Source organism: Sarcophilus harrisii, chromosome 3 (genome assembly GCF_902635505.1).
Source record: "Sarcophilus harrisii chromosome 3, mSarHar1.11, whole genome shotgun sequence".
Classification (NCBI taxonomy): Eukaryota; Metazoa; Chordata; class Mammalia; order Dasyuromorphia; family Dasyuridae; genus Sarcophilus; species Sarcophilus harrisii.
This window is the reverse complement of record NC_045428.1, coordinates 98,723,564-98,745,217: the sequence shown is the minus strand read 5'-3', so window position 1 is coordinate 98,745,217 and position 21,654 is coordinate 98,723,564. Positions and strand designations below refer to the sequence as shown.

Below are 21,654 nucleotides of genomic sequence, written 5' to 3'. Positions count from 1 at the left end.
AAAGAGGAAACAAATTCCTTCCTCAATGTAAGGTGATTAAAAAACTAGCAATGCACACATGGAATAGGTATCTAGGTTTTATACAGCAGTAAATGCCTATCCATTTGGCCAATCTTTCTGTTATACCACAAAATGACTTCTGACAGGAAAATAAAGATCTTTATAAACTTGTATTGACTTCTTTTTAAGAAGGAAATTCAGGTGTTAGCCATATTTCCCAGAATTAAACTGAGGGAAAGGGGGTGAGGGGGAGGAAAAAGACAGGAGAGATGATATTCAGTGTATCAAAAAAGATGGAGAAAGATAGGGAACCTTTGAGGCTTGTTCAATGCTTCTGATATGATGGAATTATGAAGAAACTTAATTTTTGTCAAATTGGAATATTACATAAGCAATATGTATGAGCATGAGTTTCAGTCACTTAGGAAAACATGAGGAAAAAAGAGAACAAATTTCCTATCAACTGTACAGGGGATTCAAGACAAAAAGATTGGAGCAGAGATTGATGGGTACACCCAGATTGATGGTATTCTTTTAAAATTTCCTCTTAAAAAAAAAAAAGATTTTTATTATAAATAAGTTAGATAACATTTTTAAAAGTTTTGAATTTTGAAATAAAGAAAATACTAGACAAATTTTTACAATTAGCATTTTCATAAACATGCATAATTTTTAAAAAATTACAATTTTTTGGAGCTCTTATCGTTAAGATATCTTTTCAATCTAAGTATTTATAAAGTAGGGCAGTAAGGTGGCACAATAAACAGAGCACTGGACTTGGAACCAAGAAAACTAATCTTCAAGTTCAAATTTGTTCTCAAGACATTTCTTAGCTGTATGATCCTGAGTAAGTTACTTACCTTTGCTTCAGTTTCCTCATCTGTAAAATGAGCTGGAGGAGTAAATGACAAACCACTCTAGTATCTTTGCCAAGAAAATTCCAAAAAGGAATCACAAAGAATTGCAGACAATTAAAACAACTTATAAAGTGAGTTATTAATTTTCTCTGGGTGTGAAGGAGAAAGAAATGAGGGAGAGGTTTTGGATTTTATTTTTTATAATATAGTCATAACCAAAGAATGTTTTGTCCTAATTCTGTTTTCTTTGGAATATATTATATTCCATATCTCTTCGTATTTTTCATGTGTCATTATTATCATACTGAATATTGAGAGGGGGAGGCGGATCATTTATTGTAGAAATTTGTTTTCTAATTTAATTTTTAAAATGATCTCTTCTTTGAAAATTAACTAACTAAAGGTAAACAAAGGGTGACTTTTACTTCTGGGCCCTTACCAAGGCAATTTATCTGTATATCAGTGACCAACAAATACAGATAGGTTTCTCGTCAAAGTTTCTATTTTAACAATCAAATTAGGGACAATTATTAAATTCTTTGTCCTGCTTCATAATTCATTGATAAACAATTTCTGTGATCATTTAATAAGTATATAGTTTGAAGAATAAAAATAATCTTCCTTCCCAGATTGAAATTTATCTTTAACGGTAAAAGTTTAGTTACCTGTCCAAAAGGTACAAAAGGAGGTGGTCCACCTTCTGTTCCAATGTTGCTTCTATTGTGTTTTGACAAGCTCTATGGGGAAAAAAATGATTTTTTTTTTCATGAAAACGAAACAACTTAGCAATATATTTTTTCAACTCTGTAGAAATGTTTTTTTTTTAAACAAAAAAAAAAAAAACACATGTTTTTTAAAAATTCCTGAAATGCACATCTTAATTTCATTAATTTCATCCATATTAGTTTATATACACTGTCACCAAATAATTACAATATTTCGTTGTCTTCAACAATTAAATATTTAACAAAATGAAGAAAATAAACTTTCTTTTAACATTTTAAATAAATATTTACTGTTGATTTTTTCACCATCACAGAATATCAAAGCTTTTACCTCAGAGTCCAACTTGTTCCTGAACAGGTATCTACTTTATTATCTCTTCAAAAGAAGGACATCAAGCTCCTCTTAAAGAGGATAGAAAATGATAAAAGCTCATTACTTCCTGAGACAATTTAATTCAATGTGTCAGGTTCAATTCTTACAAAGTTTTTTTTTTCCCCCCTCACATTATCTTGAAATCTGCCTCGCTATAACTTTTTACCCAGTACCTGACAAAGAAAAAAATTTTAGAGGGGTACAACAATAGTAATCTTCAAGTATTTGAAAGCCTATTTTGTAAAAGAGAAATTGGTTTATTTAGCTTGGGTCCAGATTACAGAAGCAGATCAAAGTTAGATAGGCAAATTTGGGCTTTACGTGAGGGAAATCTTCCTAACAATTAGAGCTAACTAAATGCAGAATGCATCATCTCCAGAGGTCATTATATATCTTCAAGTAAAGGGAATGTTGGGAATTTTGTAGAAGGAATTCTTATGGACTAGGTCAAGATATTTTGTATCATTGATTCCCTTAGATGGTCTGGTATTTATGGACTCTTTCTCAAAATGACATTTTAAGTCCATAAAATAGAATATATAAAATTAAAATAATAAAAGCATCAATTATACTGAGATATACTTATCAAAATATTTTTAATGGATCTCAGGTTAAGAACTCTTAATCTTTAGTGTTCCTCCCAACTTTGATATTCTGTGATTTCTGTGAAACTTCAAGAGAAGCAATATTTTTTTTTTCAAATTTCCTTTTATGATGAACTTCACAAAAAAAAAAAAAATCAATGAACACAATTATCTCCATATACAAACAGGAAAAAAACATTTATTTTAATTCTATGAATCTAGAAATCACTATTACATAGTTTGCTTTTTTAAAAAGTATATGTTAAATTTAACACATTAAAAACAATACCATCCTATTTGTACCCTCTTGTGAACTTACTTACAGCTTTCTTCTACATATTTTAAAAATGTTTCTATGATAATTTTTTTTCACCTCCATTGGGGCAGTATTAATTGATAGAACATACTAGACATGTTTGACCCATTTTTTACACTCAAACTTTTAACTATTCCTCTTATCAACCTCTCCTCATTCTATGTAGTACACCTTTATTCATCTCACACTATCTTTTTTCTTCCTCCCTGGATTCACTACTTCAAGTTCCAAACTATTCCTAAGGTTTGCCATTGTTGGATTATTTTTATAATTCCTAAGGGATAACTGAATTAACACAATTAAAAAAAAAAAGTTAGCCACTATTTAAGAATAAACAAAATTAAAGAGTGGTAATGATCTTGGTTCTTTCTGATGCCAAGTTTTCTACAGAAAATTTATTTTTCATTTCCACTATTTCTTATTGTTTTATGATTATTTCACAATCTCCATTCTCCCCCCCCCCCCCATAATTTGAAGAGGATAATATCTAACTTGCAAAACCTATTGTTATTACAACATTCTTAGCACTTAAAGGCATTCCACATAAATTGGAAACTCAATATATTGTTAATGAGCTTTGACCTTTGTACTAAAATATGAATAGTGTATGTGTTTGTTGCATGATTTTATATGATTAAAAGAAGGAAACCACCAGAATTTGTGGCTGCAGAAGAACAGGGCCCTGGTCATTATTTCCACGGCAAAAAAAAAAAAAGAGTACTTGTCATTGTCCCTCATAGACCAAAGCACAGACAAGGAGAATAGTAAATATACCTCACCTTAGATCATACCATCTTGGAAGAACTGAAAGCTTATATACCCCCAGAACTAGCTCTGTACACAGCTACACAAAAAATTTGAAGCTTGGGGCAGTGCCATCTTTATCCCAGAAACAGAGCTTAACTTTAACATGAAGCTAAAAGTTAAGAGGTGGGTTGGAAAAATGAGCAATCAATGAAAAAAGAGATCAGAACCAGAGAAAGTTACAATGGCAACATGGAAGATCAAGATACAAATTCTAAATAAAATAACAAAGTCAAAACTGTTATATCCAAAGCCTCAAAGACAAATATGAATTGCTCTTGGGCTCAAAAAAGAATTCCTAGAAGATCTCAAAAAAAGGTTTTTAAAACCAATTAAAAGGGGCACCTAGTTGGTGTAGTGGATAGAGCATCAGCCCTGAAGTTAGAAGGACCCGAGTTCAAATCTGGCCTCAGACACTTAACACTTCCTGACTATGTGATATGAGCAAGTCACTTAACCCCAATTGCTTCAGCAATAAATAAATAAATGAGAGAGAGAGAGAGACAGAGAGAGAGAGAGAGACAGAGAGAGAGAGAGAGAAATATAGAGGAAAAACTGGGGGGAAAGTGATACTGATAAAAGAAAATCATGAAAAAAGAATAAACAGCTTTGTAAAGGAAGCACAAAAAATACTGAAGAAAATAACACCTTTCAAAATATAACAGACTAAATGGTAAAAAGTGCAAAAAAAAAAAAAAAAACTACAATAGTCTTAAAAAGCAAAATTCCTCAAAAATACAATTGGCCAAATGAAGGATTTAAGAAAATAATATCTTAAAAACTAGAAGTAGACAGCTGGAAGCTAATGACTCATCAAGAAGGAAAGATCATTTAAGAATTATGACATGGCCTAAAAGCCATGGAAGGAAGCGAGGGGCAGAAAGGGAGTGGAGACAAGGGAAGGAGTGAAAGAGGGAGAGAGATGTCATAATAGAACCACAGGGTAAAATAGAAATTGAAAAACATAGCCAGTCACTTCATGATTATAGCCAAATTCCTGAGTTCCCAGGTCAAGAGGAAAACATTGCAAGTAGCCAGAAACAGTTCAAGTATCATGGAGTCAAATTAAGGATAACATAAAATTTAGCACTTCTACACTAAAGGACTAGAGGACATGGAATATGGTATTCCTGAGAGCAAAGGAATTAGAATTATTAACAAGAATTACCTGCCCCCAAAACTGAGCAAAACCCCATCAGCAGACAAAAATGGACACTAGGGGATAAAAATGGATATTCACTGAAACAGGACATTCAAGCATTCCTGATGAAAAAGACAAGAGTGGATAAGAAAATTTGAATTTCAAATACAAAACTTAAAAGAAGCATAAAAAGATAAACAGGAATGAAAAATCATAAGGAATTCAGTAAGATTAAGTCGTTTACACTATTACATGGGAAGATACTTGTAATTCCTAAGAATATTTTCATTAATGGCACTGTTAGAAGGAATATACATAAACAAAGGGTATGGGATAATTTCTAAAAACGATAAAATTAAAAAGTGAGAAAGAGGAGTGTACTGAAAGGAAGGGACTGAGAGGAAGGGGAAAAGAAAGGTAGAATGAGGTAAAGTATCTCACATAAAAGCTAAAAAAACAAAACAAAACAAGATTTTACAATGGAAAGAAAGATAAGAGAAAATAGTGGGAAGTCTTTAAACCTTACTCTCATCAGAAGTGGCTCAAAGAGAGAATAACTTACACACTCATTTGAGTAAAGAAATTTATCTCCCCCTACAGGAAAATAAGAGTAGAAAGGAAGGATAGGCTGACAAAAAGTAGATAGGGCAGATTTGGGGAGGCAGTAGTCAAAAGCAAAACTTTTGAGAATGAACTGGGTGAAAGGAGGGGAAGGATGAGTGTGAGTGTGTGTGTCTGTGTGTAAGAGAGAGAGAGAGAGAGAGAGAGAGAGAGAGAGAGAGAGAGAGAGAGAGAGAGAGAAGGAGGGAGAGAGAGAGAGTAGGATAAATAAAAAACAGGATAGAGAGAAATGGACAATTAGTAATAAGTATTAAAAAAAATTACAGTAAGTATTTCTGATAAAGGCATCATTTCTCAAATATATAGAGTCAAATTTTGCAAAATTAAGAGTCATTCCCCAATTGATAAATGGTGAAAGAATACAAACATGCAATTTTTAGACAAAGTAATCAAAGCCATCAATAGTCGAATGAAATAATATTCTAATTCTCAACAGATTAGAAAAATGCAGATTAAAACTGAACACCATCCCTTGCCTATCAGATTGGCTAATATAATTGAAAAGAATAATAAATGTTGGAGATAATGTAAGGATACTGAGATACTAATGACCTATTGATTGAGTTGAATTGATTCAATCATTCTGAAGAACAATTTGGAACTATGTCCAAAGGACTATACCTTTTGACCCAAACTAGGTGTGTATTCCAGAGATTAAAATTTTTTTTAAAAAGGAAAAAGAAAAGGACCTATATATATACAAAAATATTTATAGCTATTCTTTTAGTGGTGGCAAAGAATTGGAAATTCAGGAGATGCCCATCAATTAGCAAATGACTAACGAGTTATGGTAAATTTGTGATGGAATACTACTGTGCTAGCATAAGAAAGAAGAGTACAATGCCCTCAGAAAAACCTGGAACTGATGCAAAGTAAACTGAGCAAAAGCGGAAGAGTTTATAAAGTAAGATCAATACTGTACAATGAATAGCTGTAAATGTCATAGTTATTTTCAGCAATATGATGATCCAAAAAAATTCTGTAGGGCTTTTGATGAAAAATGCTATTAATCCCCAGAAAAAGAAATTATAAAGTTTAATTGCAGATCGGAATATTTTTTCTTTATTTTTTTCTGAGGTTTTTTTAGTCTCTGTTTTCTTTTACAACATGATTAATATGGCTATATATATCATATGCATATCTGCATGTCTATAATCTATATCAAACTGCTCTTTTTCTCAATGGAAGGGTGAAGGCAAGGAAAAGAGAAAGAGGATTTAGAACTCAAATTTTTTTTTTTAAATGTTAAAAATTGCTTCTATATATAGTTAGAGGAAATCTGTGTGTATGTGTGTGTGTGTGTGTGTGTGTGTGTGTATGTGTGTATTTTTTTTAAAGGAGAAATGAAAAAATAAAAAGCTAGGATCAGAAAAATGAATTTTCAAAGTTCAGAAACAGAGAGATAGCACTGTTTTAAGTGATGATGCTAAAATTTAAGAGGGTAGCTAAAAGAATAAAGATAAATGCCATGGGAATTCAGAAGGTTGATGAAATTTGAGGCTAGGATATTGGAGGAGATATCAACATATAAATATACACAGATGGCATCAAGTAGCAAAGGGAACAAATATGCCCCTTCTTCCTTCTGGTACAATATGTCAGAAAGTATGAGAGTAGTATCCTATGCTAAAAAGAAAAATAGTATATGTCAAAAGGAACCAAAATGCCATCAGCACAAAAAAAGAAGAAATTACTAGAGGAAGAAGTTTTAGATGAGAAGTTAATGTGAGAATAGATTTTCAAAGGGGATACCAGGATAGGAATTGAGGCATATAAGTACTAAAAAGGGGTAGAAAGAAAGTGAATGAAGATAAAAGAACAGTATTACCAGGGGCAAGACAGAAACTGAATTGAAGAAAGTTAAGAAGCTATAAAAAAATTGAGATTTTGCTAGCAAAATTTAAGTAATTCAAATTCAAATCTTGTAGAAGAAAAGAAATAGTACTTGTGGCTTCAAGTAAACCAGATAATTCCTCAAAAGATAAAGGATAGTAGAAAAGGTAACTGGAGAGTGAGGGAAAAGGGAGATTCATAAGGATTCATTCAGGAGATTCATAAATAGAAATAATTTAAAAGTTAGAAATTAGGAAGTTCAGTTCTGGCTCTAAAACCTTACTAATGAAATTATCTCGTCCAATCCCTGTAATTCTACAGAGAAAAATGAAGATCAGAAGTGGTTTGCCCAAGCTTACAACTCTAGTTTCTGTCTACTAAGGATATATGGGGAGCCCTGGAAAAGCCATGTCCCGTCAGGACCTAATTGTAAAGGATCTAAAAGCTCCAATAAGGTAACAGTTCCATGTGTATTTATATTGCATGTAAAAATTTACTTTACAATCTCTAAATTTAATCTCAGTACCTGGAGGTAGAAACCTAATTCATTCTCAATAAGGAACTTCTTTTGCAAAAGAAAAGGGTATCAATATATTCATAAGCAGATTCTCATCATTTTGAGACCAGAGTAAACTGAAGTTGGTTGATTTTACTCTAAGTAATTAGAAGCTTCAAAATTAGAAATTCAAAATTAGAAGTAATTGGCAAATTTTTAAGAGTGCCAAAGGATGACATGAGCTAAAAGTTTTAGTAGGAGAATAAAATTGTAATAGTGATATCACAGTTTGGTTACTAACAAGAGCATGCCATTCCCAATATACAGCTCTATAGGAAAGAACAGAAATATATTGATTTTATGAAAACATAAAACTGGTAGAGAATCTAGAAGAGACTTCAGCAATCTGATTTCTTAAGAACTTTCAGCCAATCTATTTCCTCCCCCAATTTGGCCTTAGCCAAGGAATTTTCTCCTATTGTTCTCCAATTCTGTCGTCTTGTATACTTCATCTTCAATCCAGTGGCCAAAGCTATTCCAAGTTTTACCCTGTCTGTCCCCTGCACAAAACAATGCAATACTTCTGAGTTGGTCCTATTGGAAACTTCTTATATTCTAGATTCCATTTTCGTTTTGACTATTACTCTAAAAGACAAGACATTTTGTAGGAAGGATCTTTTGCTTTGATTCAAACTTTGATAAAATTGTCTCCTCAATAGGAGAGGCATTCTTGAATCTCTTCTACTCATGACTCCTTCTCCTGACAAACCTGATCTCTCTTGTACTGTCCAACAGTCTCACCTCTAATTTCTGTTTTATAGCTAAGATAAAGTATCAAAATAAAGTGGGCCCCTTTCCACAGTCTTCAACTAGGTATCTGACCACTTCCTATTTTATAAATATAAGCCTTGTGTTTCAGTTATTTCCCACTGGCATAGTTTTAGCTACCTCTTTCCCTTGAATATTTCAAGTAAAAATAAGAAAAAGTACATAAAAATACAAAATTATCAATATATTCCCATACCATCAACAACCACATAGGACAATTATGTAATAATAATTATCAGTAACATATTCCACAATAATAATTCCACACATGAGATGACCCAATACCGAGAATTTATTGGGAAAGGAAGGACAGGACAGGACAGGACAGGACAGGAAAGGAAAGGAAGATATAGTTTTTGATCAGTCCAATGTTATTTCTGTTCATCTATAGTGCAAAGAAACTATTCGCCTGTGAACTATTAATCTTTAACAGAGAAGAACATTCTTAGATAAAGACTAATGAGAGCAACATTAGAAATGTGTCCCATGTGGATAATATACTTGGGTTCTATTTCATATATCCTATGAAACACTTTTCTCAATCTGCATTAAGAACATAAAGTGTCCTACAGCAGATACTTACCCTCTGTAACTCCCATTTTTCAATAAGATGTTCTACTTCACCTCCAAGGACTACAGTGTTTGAGTCATTCAAAAGCAGGAATCCATTTTTTATATCAATAATACCCGAGAGTTTAACTTTGGTTCCAGGTGGCGTGTTCAGACTAAAATGAGAAACAAACACAATATATTATTTTGAAAATTCTGTCTCATACTTTGAACATCAAGTTCTATAAAAGTTAATCAGTGTAATATTAAAAAGGAAGAAATAAACTGGGAAAACATTTACATTCAAAGGTTCTGAAGGCCTCATTTCTAAAATATATAAACAATTGATTCAAATTTATAAGAATTTAAGCCATCTGCAAAATGATAAATGGTCAAAGAATATGAACAGACAATTTTCAGATGAAACTATTTCTAGTCACATGAAAAGGTGATCCAAATCATTACTGATCAGAGAAATACAAATTAAGACAACTCTGAGATACCACTATACATCTCTCACATTGGCTAAAAAGATGTAAAAAATAATGACGAATGTTTGAGGGGATGTGGGAAAACTAGGACACCAATACATTGTTGGTGGAACTGTGAACAGATTCAAGCATTCTAGAGAGCAATTTGGAACTATGCTCAAAAAGTTATCAAACTGTGCATACCTTTTGATCCAGCAGTGTTACTACTGGGCTTATATCCCAAAGAGATCTTAAAGAAGTTAAAGGGATCCACATGTGCAAAAATGTTTATGGCAGCCCTTTTTGTAGTGGCAAAAAACTGGGCAACTGATGGGCAAGCCCATCAATTGGAGAATGGCTGAATAAATTATGGTATATGAATGTTATGGAATATTATTGTTCTGTAAGAAACAAGCAACAGGATGATTTCAGAGAAGCCTGGAGAGACTTACATGAACTGATTCTAAGTGAAATGAGCAGAACCAGATCATTGTACAAGGCAATAACAAAATTAAACGATGTTCAATTCTGATGGACGTGGCTCTCTTCAATAATGAAATGATTCAAACCAGTTCCACTTGTGCAGCGATAAAGAACCATCTGCACCCAGAGAGAGGACTGTGGAAATTGAATGTGGTTCACAACATAACATTTTCACTCTTTTTGCTGCTGTTTGCTTGCATTTTATTTTGCTTCTCTTTTTCTGATTTGATTTGATTTTTCTTGGGAGGCAAAATTATATAAATATGTATGCATATACTGGATTTAATATATATTTCTTCCATGTTTACCATATATTGGACTATTTACCATCTGGGCAGGGCATGGGGGAAGGGAGGAAAAATTGGAACACAAGGTTTTACAAAGGCTAATGTTAAAGAATTTTCCATGCATATGTTTTGAAGAGTAAAAAGCTTCAATTAAAAAGAAGTTAGTGTAAAGCCATATTACCAGTGACTGGAATACAAAGACAAAAATAAAATAATCATTGCCTTCAAGGAGCTCAGTTCTTTAGAAGAAAACAACAAAGTGTACATAAAATATATGGGGCAGCTAGGTGAAACAGTGGGTAAAGTGCTGGGCCTAAAGTTAGGAAGACTCATCTTCCTGAGTTTAAATCTGGTCTCAAGTGTGTGACCCTGAGAAAGTCACTTAACCCTGTTTGTCTCAGTTTCCTAAACTGTAAAATGGACATAATATCAGTACCTATCTCCCAAAATTGTTGTGAGAATAAAATGAGATGTTTATAAAGAGCTTAGCATAATGCTTTGCTCTCTATAGTAAATAGGCTCTCTATAAATGTTAGCTATAATTAAGTAAGGGCTGGATATTGAATCATCAGCACAGAAATGTTAACTAAAGTATTGAAGTTTATGGGATCACCAAGTGAAATGGTTGAAAAGGAGAAGATAAGAGGGCCTGAAATGAAGCTTTGAGATCTAGATACCCAAAATGAGCAGACACTGTCTGAAGATTCAGCAAAAGAGAGTTACAAGAATGAGGAGATCCAAGACAGAGTAGTATAACAAAAACTGAAAAGAACAAACTATCAAGAAGAGGGGACTGACAATGCCAAAAGCTGAAGAGAGATCAAAAAGAAAGAAGATTAAGGTCATTAGCCTGGTAACTAAGGGATCACTGATAACTTTCAGGACAGGACAGTTCAATGATGAGGTTGGAAATCATATTGTAGACAGTTAAAGGGGGAATAAAAGAGAAGGAAGTGCAGCCATTAATTACAAAATGGCTCTCCAAGAGGTGACACGCAAAAGAGAGGACAGAGATGGTTAGCAATAACAAGTGTGGGGAAGTTGTCTGGTTCAAAAGGGGATTTTTAAGGATGTAAAGATATGAGCATTTTTGTAAAGAGAAGGGAAGTAAACTGTAGACAGAGATTGAAGATAAGTGACAGAATAAGGATGATGAGGAGAAAGGTTTGCCCACAAGACTGAAGGAAACAATTGCACATGACTGATGTGAGATGAGGAGAAGAGAGAGAAAACTCAGCAAACGGCCTCCATATTTTCACTAAAATATGAGGCAAGCTGTGGCATTAATATATAATATTAATTAATTATTGTTAATAATTAATTATTAATAATTGATATTAATATTCCACATAATGGAATATTACTGTGCTGTAAGAAATTATCTATGTGATGAATACAGAAAAGCATGAACTGATACAGAGTGAAGTAAGTAGAGCCCAGAAAAGAAGATTCTGAGTAATTACGATGACAATCGTGGTATTCTACTTTTATTTGAGTTTACCACCACTGGCCAGATAGCATCCAACATAATACATTTGGAAAAATTGAGAGGAATAAGGTCGGAGAAAGACTATCAGATTTGATAACTCAGAGATAACTGGTAATTTTGAAGAAAGAATAATCAATTGAGGAGTGAAGAACAAAATATGTGAGAGGAAAGGAAATGAAGGCATAAAGGAGATCACAGTTAAAGAGTCTCCGTTTTCTCAGTAAACTATGGAGCTAATAAAAAATAACACTTATTTATGCAGCAATCATAGGGAGGGGAGGCATGTGAGAAGATGGCAAAATAGGTTGGTAAATGTCAAGCTCTCTAAATTTCACCCACAAATAGAACAAATATGTGCCTCAAAGAGAACACAGATTGGTGAAAAATCAAGATTTGGGGCGGAACAGGGGTCCTCTGGGCACAGCACTAGAAGATCTGAAGAAAGATTTGGGGGGTGGAAGGGAATTAGCCTTAGTGAAGTGCAAACACCTCTGGGCTAGCTCCACAGAAACATCAAGGGTATGGCTAAAGCCTCAGCAGAAATCACAGAAACTTTCACCATCTAAACAGCATTTAAGGTCGATTTGGGGAGGACTGAGTGAACTTTGGCTGACTGGGAATGCTGGATCCAGCTGTGCTAAGTAGCCCTGGGCGAAAAGGAACCAGCATCTGGTGAGTGCAGGAGTGGGGCAGGGATGCTGCTGGCTGCAGATACTTGCTGGAGGGGGGAGCTCTTGGTTTGGGGTTCCAGGTCAGAGGGGAGATATGAAGGGAAGGCAAAGGAACCATCCAACCCAGGATTAGAGATGCCTACACTAATACCTCTTGTTGGGGAATTTAAAAAAAAAAAAAAAAAAAAAAACTGGCCAAGAAGAAAGAACCAAACTTATTATGGGAACTTATGGAAATTAAGAAGACCAGGGTTCATCTTCAGAGGAGTATATTGACTAAAAAAAATCAAAAAGCAAAAAAACAAAAAACAGCCTTCTATCTCAAGGAGTAAGGTAAAAGAATTTATAGAAGAACTCAAAAAAGAATTTAAAAATCAAATGAAAAGCATCAAGAAAAAACTAAAACAAAAAAAAAAAATCCAAGAATAAGAAGATTATGAAAAAAAAAATTAACCAACTAGAAAAAAGAGATAGTCTCAACAAGGAAAACAACTCTCTGAATTGGGCAAGGAGAAATCAGTGAAGCTATGAGAGACCAAGAAATAACAAAACAGATTATAAAGAGAGAGAGAATAGAATAGAATGTGAAATGTGAAACATAAGAAAAGACAAATCTGGAGAAAAGATCAAGAAAAGAAAATATAAGAATAATTACACTACCTGAAAGTTGTGACCCAGAAAAAAAGAACCTTGACCCAATAATGCAAGAAATAATATAAGAAAATTGTCCTGGAATGACAGAATATGAGGGGAAAGTAGAAATGGTAAAGATCCATCGATTACCATCTCAAAGAGCTCCTTCATGGGAAACATATAGATATATTATTGAATATTTTGAAACTCCCAGATCAAAGAGAAAATTTTGCAAGAAACAAGGAAAAAAATTCAAATATGCTGGAGTTACAATTAGAATTTTACAGGACTTATCAGAAACCACAATAAAAGACCACAAGTCATAGAATCATATCTACCATCAAAAGAACTAGGCCTGCAGCCAAAAATATTATACCCAGAAAAAGTATGTATCATACCAAATAAGAAAAAATGGATATTCATCAAAAATTGCATATTTTCAGGACTTTCTATCAACCAAACCTGAATTTAATAGAATTAATTTAAGAGCCAATTGTTCTACTTATTGCAAAGGCAGAGAAATAGTGGTAATATATGGAAGCTGAAATAGGAATAAATTTTCTAAAATAAGATCTATTCAAAAGTGGAACTGGCTTCTTCAAGATGTGGAGAGATTTGTTGAGGATACTATAGAAGAAATTCTTATACCTGAACAGTTTTGAGGTGTTAGGAAACCTATGTAAAGAGCTTTCCTTCCCAGAGATAAAGATGATAGCCCTGTCTTATCAGGGAATGCAGAGAGTAACTAGTCTGAGTTCTAGGGTATCGCCCATCAGCTTAAAAGACAATTAGACACCACTGAGTAAGATGGAAAACAGCTCTCTAAAGATGGGTTACAGGGATGGCCAAAAGGAAACATATGCTCATGAAGGAACTATCTTCCCTATACGCTGCTCGGTTCCAAACTAACTTGATTACAGATGTCTCTAGCTAAGAAGATGGGAAAAGGAAACAAAAATAATCTCTGAGTTTATAATCATTTTAAAAATCTCACAAGCCAGAAACTAAATATATTATCATCTATGAAAATATGCTAGATCAAAAAGGATTTTTTCAATCTTGAAAAAAGCATACTAGGTATATGGAAACAGAGAATGTTAAAGATAAACAGAGTAAAAAGACCCCATAGTCTTTCTACTTTCTACTACCACCTCACTGCCAGTCTGCTCAGATGACAAGTCCTTACACGTAAGATTTTTGATGCTCTCTTCCTCCCCTCTTCAGCTAGCCTCAGCATGTTCCTTGAGGAAAGGCTGCAGTTTGAGCAATCAGATTGGGCCTCTTCCATATGCCTGAAAGCAACCACTTTCATCTGTAGCACCCATAAAGTATCTGCTACCTCCTGCCACCAGCACAATCTCTCAAGTGGGATATGGAGAATGTTTAGTTCAAAGAACAATATTCCCTTCTACCACAGATCTCCTGGCTCCTGCTATATCTGTTCTTTGAAGATCTAGGAGTAATGCCCTCCACTCAAAAATTTAATAACCTCATATCATACCCATCACATCATAATAACTCTAAACTCTTATAAATCATCATACAACCCTCATTCCACACCCCCTATGACCCAGTTGCTCATTCCATGCCCCCACCCCCCCATCCCTAAGTTTCATACTAATTCTACTCAGCCCTTCATTTATACTCTCTGAAATACATGTTCCATAGGCAACAAACTGCTTCATATCAAATGTACTCCTCTGCCATCTTTTTCCCCCCAGCTCTTAAAAAACCTGACTGTCTCCTGCTCACAAAATGACTCGCCATCCTTTCTAGTATTGACTGTATCTTCACCAACATTCTTTTGCTCATTGGTCATTGTGTGTGAGCTTTAACACTTCTTGCTCCAAATTGCCACTTCTAGCCCTTTCTTCAATTATTCAGTAACTTCTCTTTGAGTTTCATGTTATTCATATGCATCATCTAATCAAAATCATAATAGATCTCTACAGACTCCAAGGTAACTCTCATTTCTTTTTCAATGAGTTCAATACAATTTTTCTCTCAATAACTTCCATCATAATCCAATAGAATTCAATGTACATATGGATTCTCCCTCAAATACCCCAAGTACTCAGTTCCTTAAACTATTCTTCTCTTATGATATAATCTTTCATTCCACTTGAGACATATTGATTTTACCAGCATTCACAATGGAAGCCTTTATGTCCAAGAATTGTAAAATTGCTTTATCCAATCAATTTCATCTTTTCCTCTATCTAACCTTACCAGGATTCCTCAATTCTCTCCAAGACTATGTACTCTGCACTAGCCACTCTTTTCTTTTCTCCTCATCTTAGTGAAATTCTTCGTAAACTCCACTATCATCTTGCCAATTATGCCTAGCCAAGCCTCAAACTTGGATCATTCCCACCATTCACTTCGAGCCACATACACACTGCTAAGGGAAGATGAAAAAAATTAACCAACCATTCTGGCTGGGTCTACTTCAAATTTTTATTACATAACCTTAAGTGGGTCCCTCTGCTAATAAACAATTCCACTATTCCTCTTTCATCCACTCAACAAAATACTTTTCTATAGCAACTCTTCCAAACCTTTCATCCCTCCTCCCTAACCTTCCAGGGTTCTCCCAAAGCTACTAATAATCTTAGTTGTCAAATCCAATGGTTTTTCTCTTAGTCTTTCCTGGATCTCTCTGCAAACCTGGACACTTTTGATCACTGTTTTTCTTTCTTGATGCTCCCTCCCTTCCAGGTTTTCTGAAAACCACTTTCTCTTGGTTTTCCTTCTATCTAACCATTCTTTCTTTGTCTCCTTTGCTGCATCCTTCTACATATCATGCTCTCTTAACCAGTTATCCCTCAGAATTCTCTCCAGGGCCTCTTCTCTTCTTTTATACTACTTCACTTGGTGATATCATCAGCTTTCAAGGATTTCATTACTTTCTCCTTATCCATGATTCTCAAATGTTTACTCTCCCTCCTCCACTCCAACCACTAACCTCCCTTGCTTTCTTTAAGTCCCAACTAAAATCCCACCTTTTACAAGAGGCCTCTTCTAAGCCCCCTTAAGCCCAGCACTTTCCTTCTTTTAATTATTTTCTATTTGTCCTATATATTGCTTTGTAAATATTTGTTTGCCTGTTGTCTTTACATTGCAAGCTCTTTGAGGGCAAAGACTGTCTTTGGTCTCTTTTTTTTTGTATGGTCAGCACTTGGCACAGTGTCTGGCATATGGAAGTTTCATGTTTATTAATTACTGATTGAATAAGCTAGACCCCAATATGAAATGATCGGACCAAGGTGACATACCTGGCAGAACAAGGACTTGAAAATATGTTTAAAGATTCCCAGTGCTCTTTCTATGCTGCCTTCATTCCCACATATAACCACCAATATCCCTAACACAATTAAAAAATTTCTCCTGAAGGGAGCAAAAGCACTTCATTTTTTCAAAAGCTCATCTCTAAGCCCAAACAAGTATCATTTAAACCCCTAAAAAGCAGGCTATTTTGCACATAACACTACTTCTCTACAGATTCCAAAACAATAGGTAAGTATTTTTTTTGTCTCTTAAGATATCATCAATTTCAGATTTTTTGTGTGTGATATTATTTATTTTCCCCACAAATGTAGGAGAATAATTCCAATTTTTTCTTGAAGATTCATGATATATTAGCATGAAGCTTCTGTGTAAACTCAAAACTTATACATTCCAAAAAGCAAACATTAATTTTAAAAACTCAAAATACAAATTTAATTTATAAATGTGTCAGTCACCTAATTTTTGACATATAATTAAATTCTACTGCTGTGCAACTTATATGGCCATCAGTCATCTGCAAGCGCAGCATCCTTGGTGCAACTTGAGATTCTTCATTATCCTTTGGAGCAGCAACATTGCGAATTTTTTGAATCTGTAGAACACATGGGCCTTCAAGCTGTAAAGACAAAGACACATTAGTTTTGAATAACTTGTTTTCTTTAGTAACGTTTGTTAGTATTGTGCAGTTTAAATTCAATTCATTAAAGAGACAATCTAAAATTAGACTAGAGACATCTGTTCTACTTTAGTAGCTTCATGTTTTAAAAGAAATTCTTTTTGGGAAAAGGTCTTTAAAAAAACCAGATATTTTTCTCAAAGCATACATGAGTCTAATTCCATTTTTAGAAATGAAAACAAAAATTTGGAAAGAGAGTTATGGTGTCAGATGAAAAGATATCAAAAGATTTTAGAATTCTGTAATATAAATTTTTTACTTCTGATATTTATTTATTATGTGAAATTCTGGTTTTTAAGGTACCTTCTGCTTTGAAGTGGGTACATATATTTGTAAAGATGCTTTGCTCAGAACACACAAAGATATGAATATGCCCTCTTCTGGTAAAATCGAATATTTTTCTCCCTTAGCTAAGAATTTCACTTCAATTTCTGTTCAATTTTTTCTGAGCAATAGTGCATCCACATGGGTAATATTTATAAATATTTTTAAATTTAGTTTTGCATTTCTTGAACAAAAGAAGAAATTTACTTTTTTATAGGCCATCCATTTCTACTAAAAAAAAATTAAATGTAGTAATAGTTTTTAAACTAAGCATTTAAAAATAGCACAATATTTGAGAAGTGACAGTAAAATCTGTCTTAACATTATAAGATTATATACCTTTAAGAATGTTAACAGAAACTATTCTATCATTATTATAATTAATCTCTTGATTATTCCTTTTTGTACTCCTTTTATTTCTGTGCATCATAGATTAATTTACAATTTCAACAAATAATAAAAGCAATAGGAAATAATTAACTCATTTTATTAAGCTCCCCTAGGTATGTCCCAAAGTTTTTAAAATTACCTTCCTCAGTATACATTAATATTCTTTTCCCAAGAAAATATTTATCTAACTACTAATTCAGAGTGAGAGAAAATTAGTGATTTTATATATAGTACTGAATTTTTCACTTAAAAAGAAAAAATATTTTTTAAAAATATAATTTTAGTAGCATAAAGTAGCTTTAAATTGGTAACTAGCTTGAAGAAAATAAGAAAACTATACATAAGAAATTTGTTCTAGTAGCTTTTTAAAATTTTTTCATTCAAGTTTTATTGAAATGGGCCCTGTCACATAAAGGCCAAAAATATTATTAGCTGAAATGACAGCTAAATATTTAATAAGGGGAATATTCCACAAACTTCAAGGTAGTCCTCTGATCCCATTTTCTAGTTTTACATTTATTTCTTATTTATATGTACATGGTCATAACATATATAATTACCTATAAATATGTAAATCATAATAAAACATTTCATTTCTTACTATGTTTCCCAATAACATTTTACCTTCATTTATAATGTTGCAGAAACTTAAAGTTAATGAAAACTAAGTTGAAGACAATGACAATTAAAATATTCATCTTACTTTCTGTTTCTACTGGTACAACTTCACTATGTAGGTTTATCAGAAGAACTTAAAAGTTCCTCTAGACCTCCAAGAAGCTTTAATTTTCCCTATAATTTTTTTCTTTTGGGGGAAGGGAGGTTGTTAAGGAGGCAGGAAAACATCATTCTTGTTCTCAAAATCCCACTGAAGGTTCCCATTGTATAAAGCACAATCCTCACCTTCCACAAAATACTTCACAAAAGAATAAAATCAATCTTCAAGTTTTTACTAAGCATTTAAAAAAGATCCAAGTCTATGCTCAGTGTTATAAGCAGAAAGTATAGAAAACATTATTGCTGGCCTCAGGAAGCTTTTAACATAACACAATTTCTTAAGTACAGATCATCACTGGAAATATGTTATAGCCTGTCTGAAACAACTACACCTGTCTCCATAATCCTCCAAGTCCTGCATAACTCTGACTGGGAGGCAGCAGAATACCATGCAAAGATCAACAGATCTGGAATCAGAAGACCAAACTTCAAATCCAAGCTCACCATTACGATATCTGTGACAAGTTACTGAAATTCCTTAGGCTTCATCTTTACTGGATATTATCTATAATGAAGATTACCCCATACCCAAAGACTTTTTGTTTAATGTTAGTGATATCTATTAATATTACAAATTTAAACATCCTTTTATTATTATGATAATAATTTTGAATTTGTAAATGCCCTGAAAGGCAACCACAGCAATCCCTAGATCACACTTCAGAACTGTTGCTCTAAACCCCAGCTTCCTTAACTGTGGGTCATAACTCCATACTGGAGACTTGTAATTAAATGTGAGGTCAAGAAATTTTGATTTATTTTTAATAAATGTTTGATTGTATACTTGTTTTATTTGTATACTTATTTTGTATAGCTATATACCTAGGATCATGTAATATTTCTTGGACCAAAAGAGGTCTCAAGTGGAAAAAGTTTGAGAATATTTGCCCTAAACAACTCCATAAGATCATGTTGACCTAAGTGAGAGAGGGAATTTCCTCACCTGGAAGTTTTCAATAACAAAATTAGAGGTCCATTCCTTATCCCTGGTTGAAATATCATTAGATTTTAAGTCTATGATAGAAACAAAAGAGGAGGGTCTATACTAAGGGATAATAAAACACAGGCTCCCTGTATTTTGTATACATCATCCCCATAGGAATCAGGAGAATATAGGCAGGAATTATGCAGGATGAGAAGGTACAATGTCTGCATTGTACACATTGATAAGATCCCAGATCTAATAAGGTATTATATTTGATCTGTATATATCAATCAGAATGATAATAGTCAAGTTAAAATATTTTGTGTTCAAAAATGCTTTATGCTACGCTTACACAGAAAATATTCAAATAACATAGTAAATACAACTACTGCCTTCAAGAAGGCAAGGGAAAGTAATTTCTCAGTTCAGAAAACAAATTCATGATTTAGAAGTTCAACTGTATTCTAATTTTTATCAAGATAAACGGCAAGAAAAGATAATTTACCTTGTTCATTATTTGCACTAAAGGGTCTCCTCTTATCATCCAAAATAATACTAGCCTCTGTAATCAGTATCTAAAATACTAAATGATTCAAATTAGAAATAATCTAAGAAACCCACCCTCTGAACTGAAAAAACCAAAAGATAAAGATGGAAGATTGATCATCAATCTTTCTGGAAAATAAAGAGATGACTGCTGAAATGTTTAGAGTATTTATTCTTTGTAAGGGACTTAAGATGCTACCCTAATGTGATCATGACTTCAGAAATCTTGTTATGAAACCTACTTCCCCACCTCTTCACATAAAAGTGATAAACCAGAAGTGCAGAATGAATGAGATTCATGTTTTCAGACATGGCCAATGTGTGGATTTACTTCATTTAACTATTCTTACTTGCCAAAAAGGAGGCTATTTGGGTGGCAAAGTTAGGGACAAAGGTTATGAGGTAAATGCACAGTAGTCAAAGTTCAAGGACAGGACTTCTGGGAGTGGAGCCAAGATAGCAGAGACAACATGCTTCTCTCTGACTTTCTCTATAACCCTCACACCAATTACAAAATCCAGTCTCTGAAACAGCTCTGTATGAGCAGAACCTACAAATATTAGTAGTGCAACAAATTATCAGCAGAATATAATTTCGAAGATTGCCAGAAATGGCCTGTTTCAATTGAAAATGGGAGGGAGGCAGCCAGGGCAACAAGCTGAGTACAAACGCCAGAGCACACAACACAGAGCCCTGTAGCAGTGCAGTCTCCTTGTGGCAGAGAATCTATGGGGAAGAAACAGACCAGAAAAAGTCTGTTTCAATTGGAAATGGGAGGGAGGCAACCTCACACAAACAGCCAAGCACAAACGCCAACTCAGACACATCATTAACAAAATCCAACGGCAAGAGATACAAAGAGAAATGTCATTTAAAATAACTGTCAATAGTATAAAATATTTGGGAATCTATCTGCCAAGAGAAAGTCGGGAACTATATAAGCAAACCTCCAAAACACTTTCCACACAAATAAAGTCAGATTTAAGCAGTTGAAAAAATATCAAGTGTTCATGGACAGGTCGAGAGAATATAATAAAGATGACAATACTCCCTAAATTAATCTATTTATTTAGTGCTATACCAATCAAACTCCCAAGAAACTATTTTACTGACCTAGAAAAAATAATAACAGAAAAAAATTTACTGACCTAGAAAAAATTCATCTGGAAGAATAAAAGGTCAAGACTTTCAAATGAATTAATAAAGAGAAAAGCAAATGAAGGCAGCCTAGCTGTACCAGATCTAAAACTATATTATAAAGCAGCAGTCATAAAAACCATTTGGTACTGGCTAAGAAATAGAGAAGTTGATCAGTGGAACAGGTCAAGTTCACAGAACAAAATAGCCAGTGACTATAACAAACTAGTATTTGCCAAACCCAAAGGCCCCAGATTTTGGAATAAATATTCACTAGTTGACAAAAACTGCTGGGAAAATTGGAAACTAGTATGGCAGAAAGTAGGCATAGACCTACACCTAACATTATATACCAAGATAAGATAGAAATGGATTCATGATCTAGACATAAAGAATGATACTATAAATAAACTAGAAGAACACAGGCTAGT

General features: G+C 33.6%; 1 protein-coding gene across 3 annotated transcripts in view; it reads right to left on the bottom strand.

Annotated features, from left to right (window-relative positions):
* Positions 1 to 21,654, bottom strand: part of TDRD3 (tudor domain containing 3) — a 160,181-nt gene that overhangs the window by 84,413 nt on the left and 54,114 nt on the right. For all 3 annotated transcript variants that reach the window (XR_004232823.1, XM_031958458.1, XM_031958459.1), the window contains 3 exons: positions 16,904 to 17,064; positions 9,162 to 9,303; positions 1,523 to 1,594 (listed from right to left, as the gene is read on the bottom strand). Coding sequence is in view for 2 of the 3 variants with exons in the window: in XM_031958458.1 (XP_031814318.1) it covers positions 1,523 to 1,594; positions 9,162 to 9,303; positions 16,904 to 17,064 (375 nt within the window). In the remaining variant the exon portion in view is untranslated. The remainder of the gene's footprint in view (positions 1 to 1,522; positions 1,595 to 9,161; positions 9,304 to 16,903; positions 17,065 to 21,654) is intronic.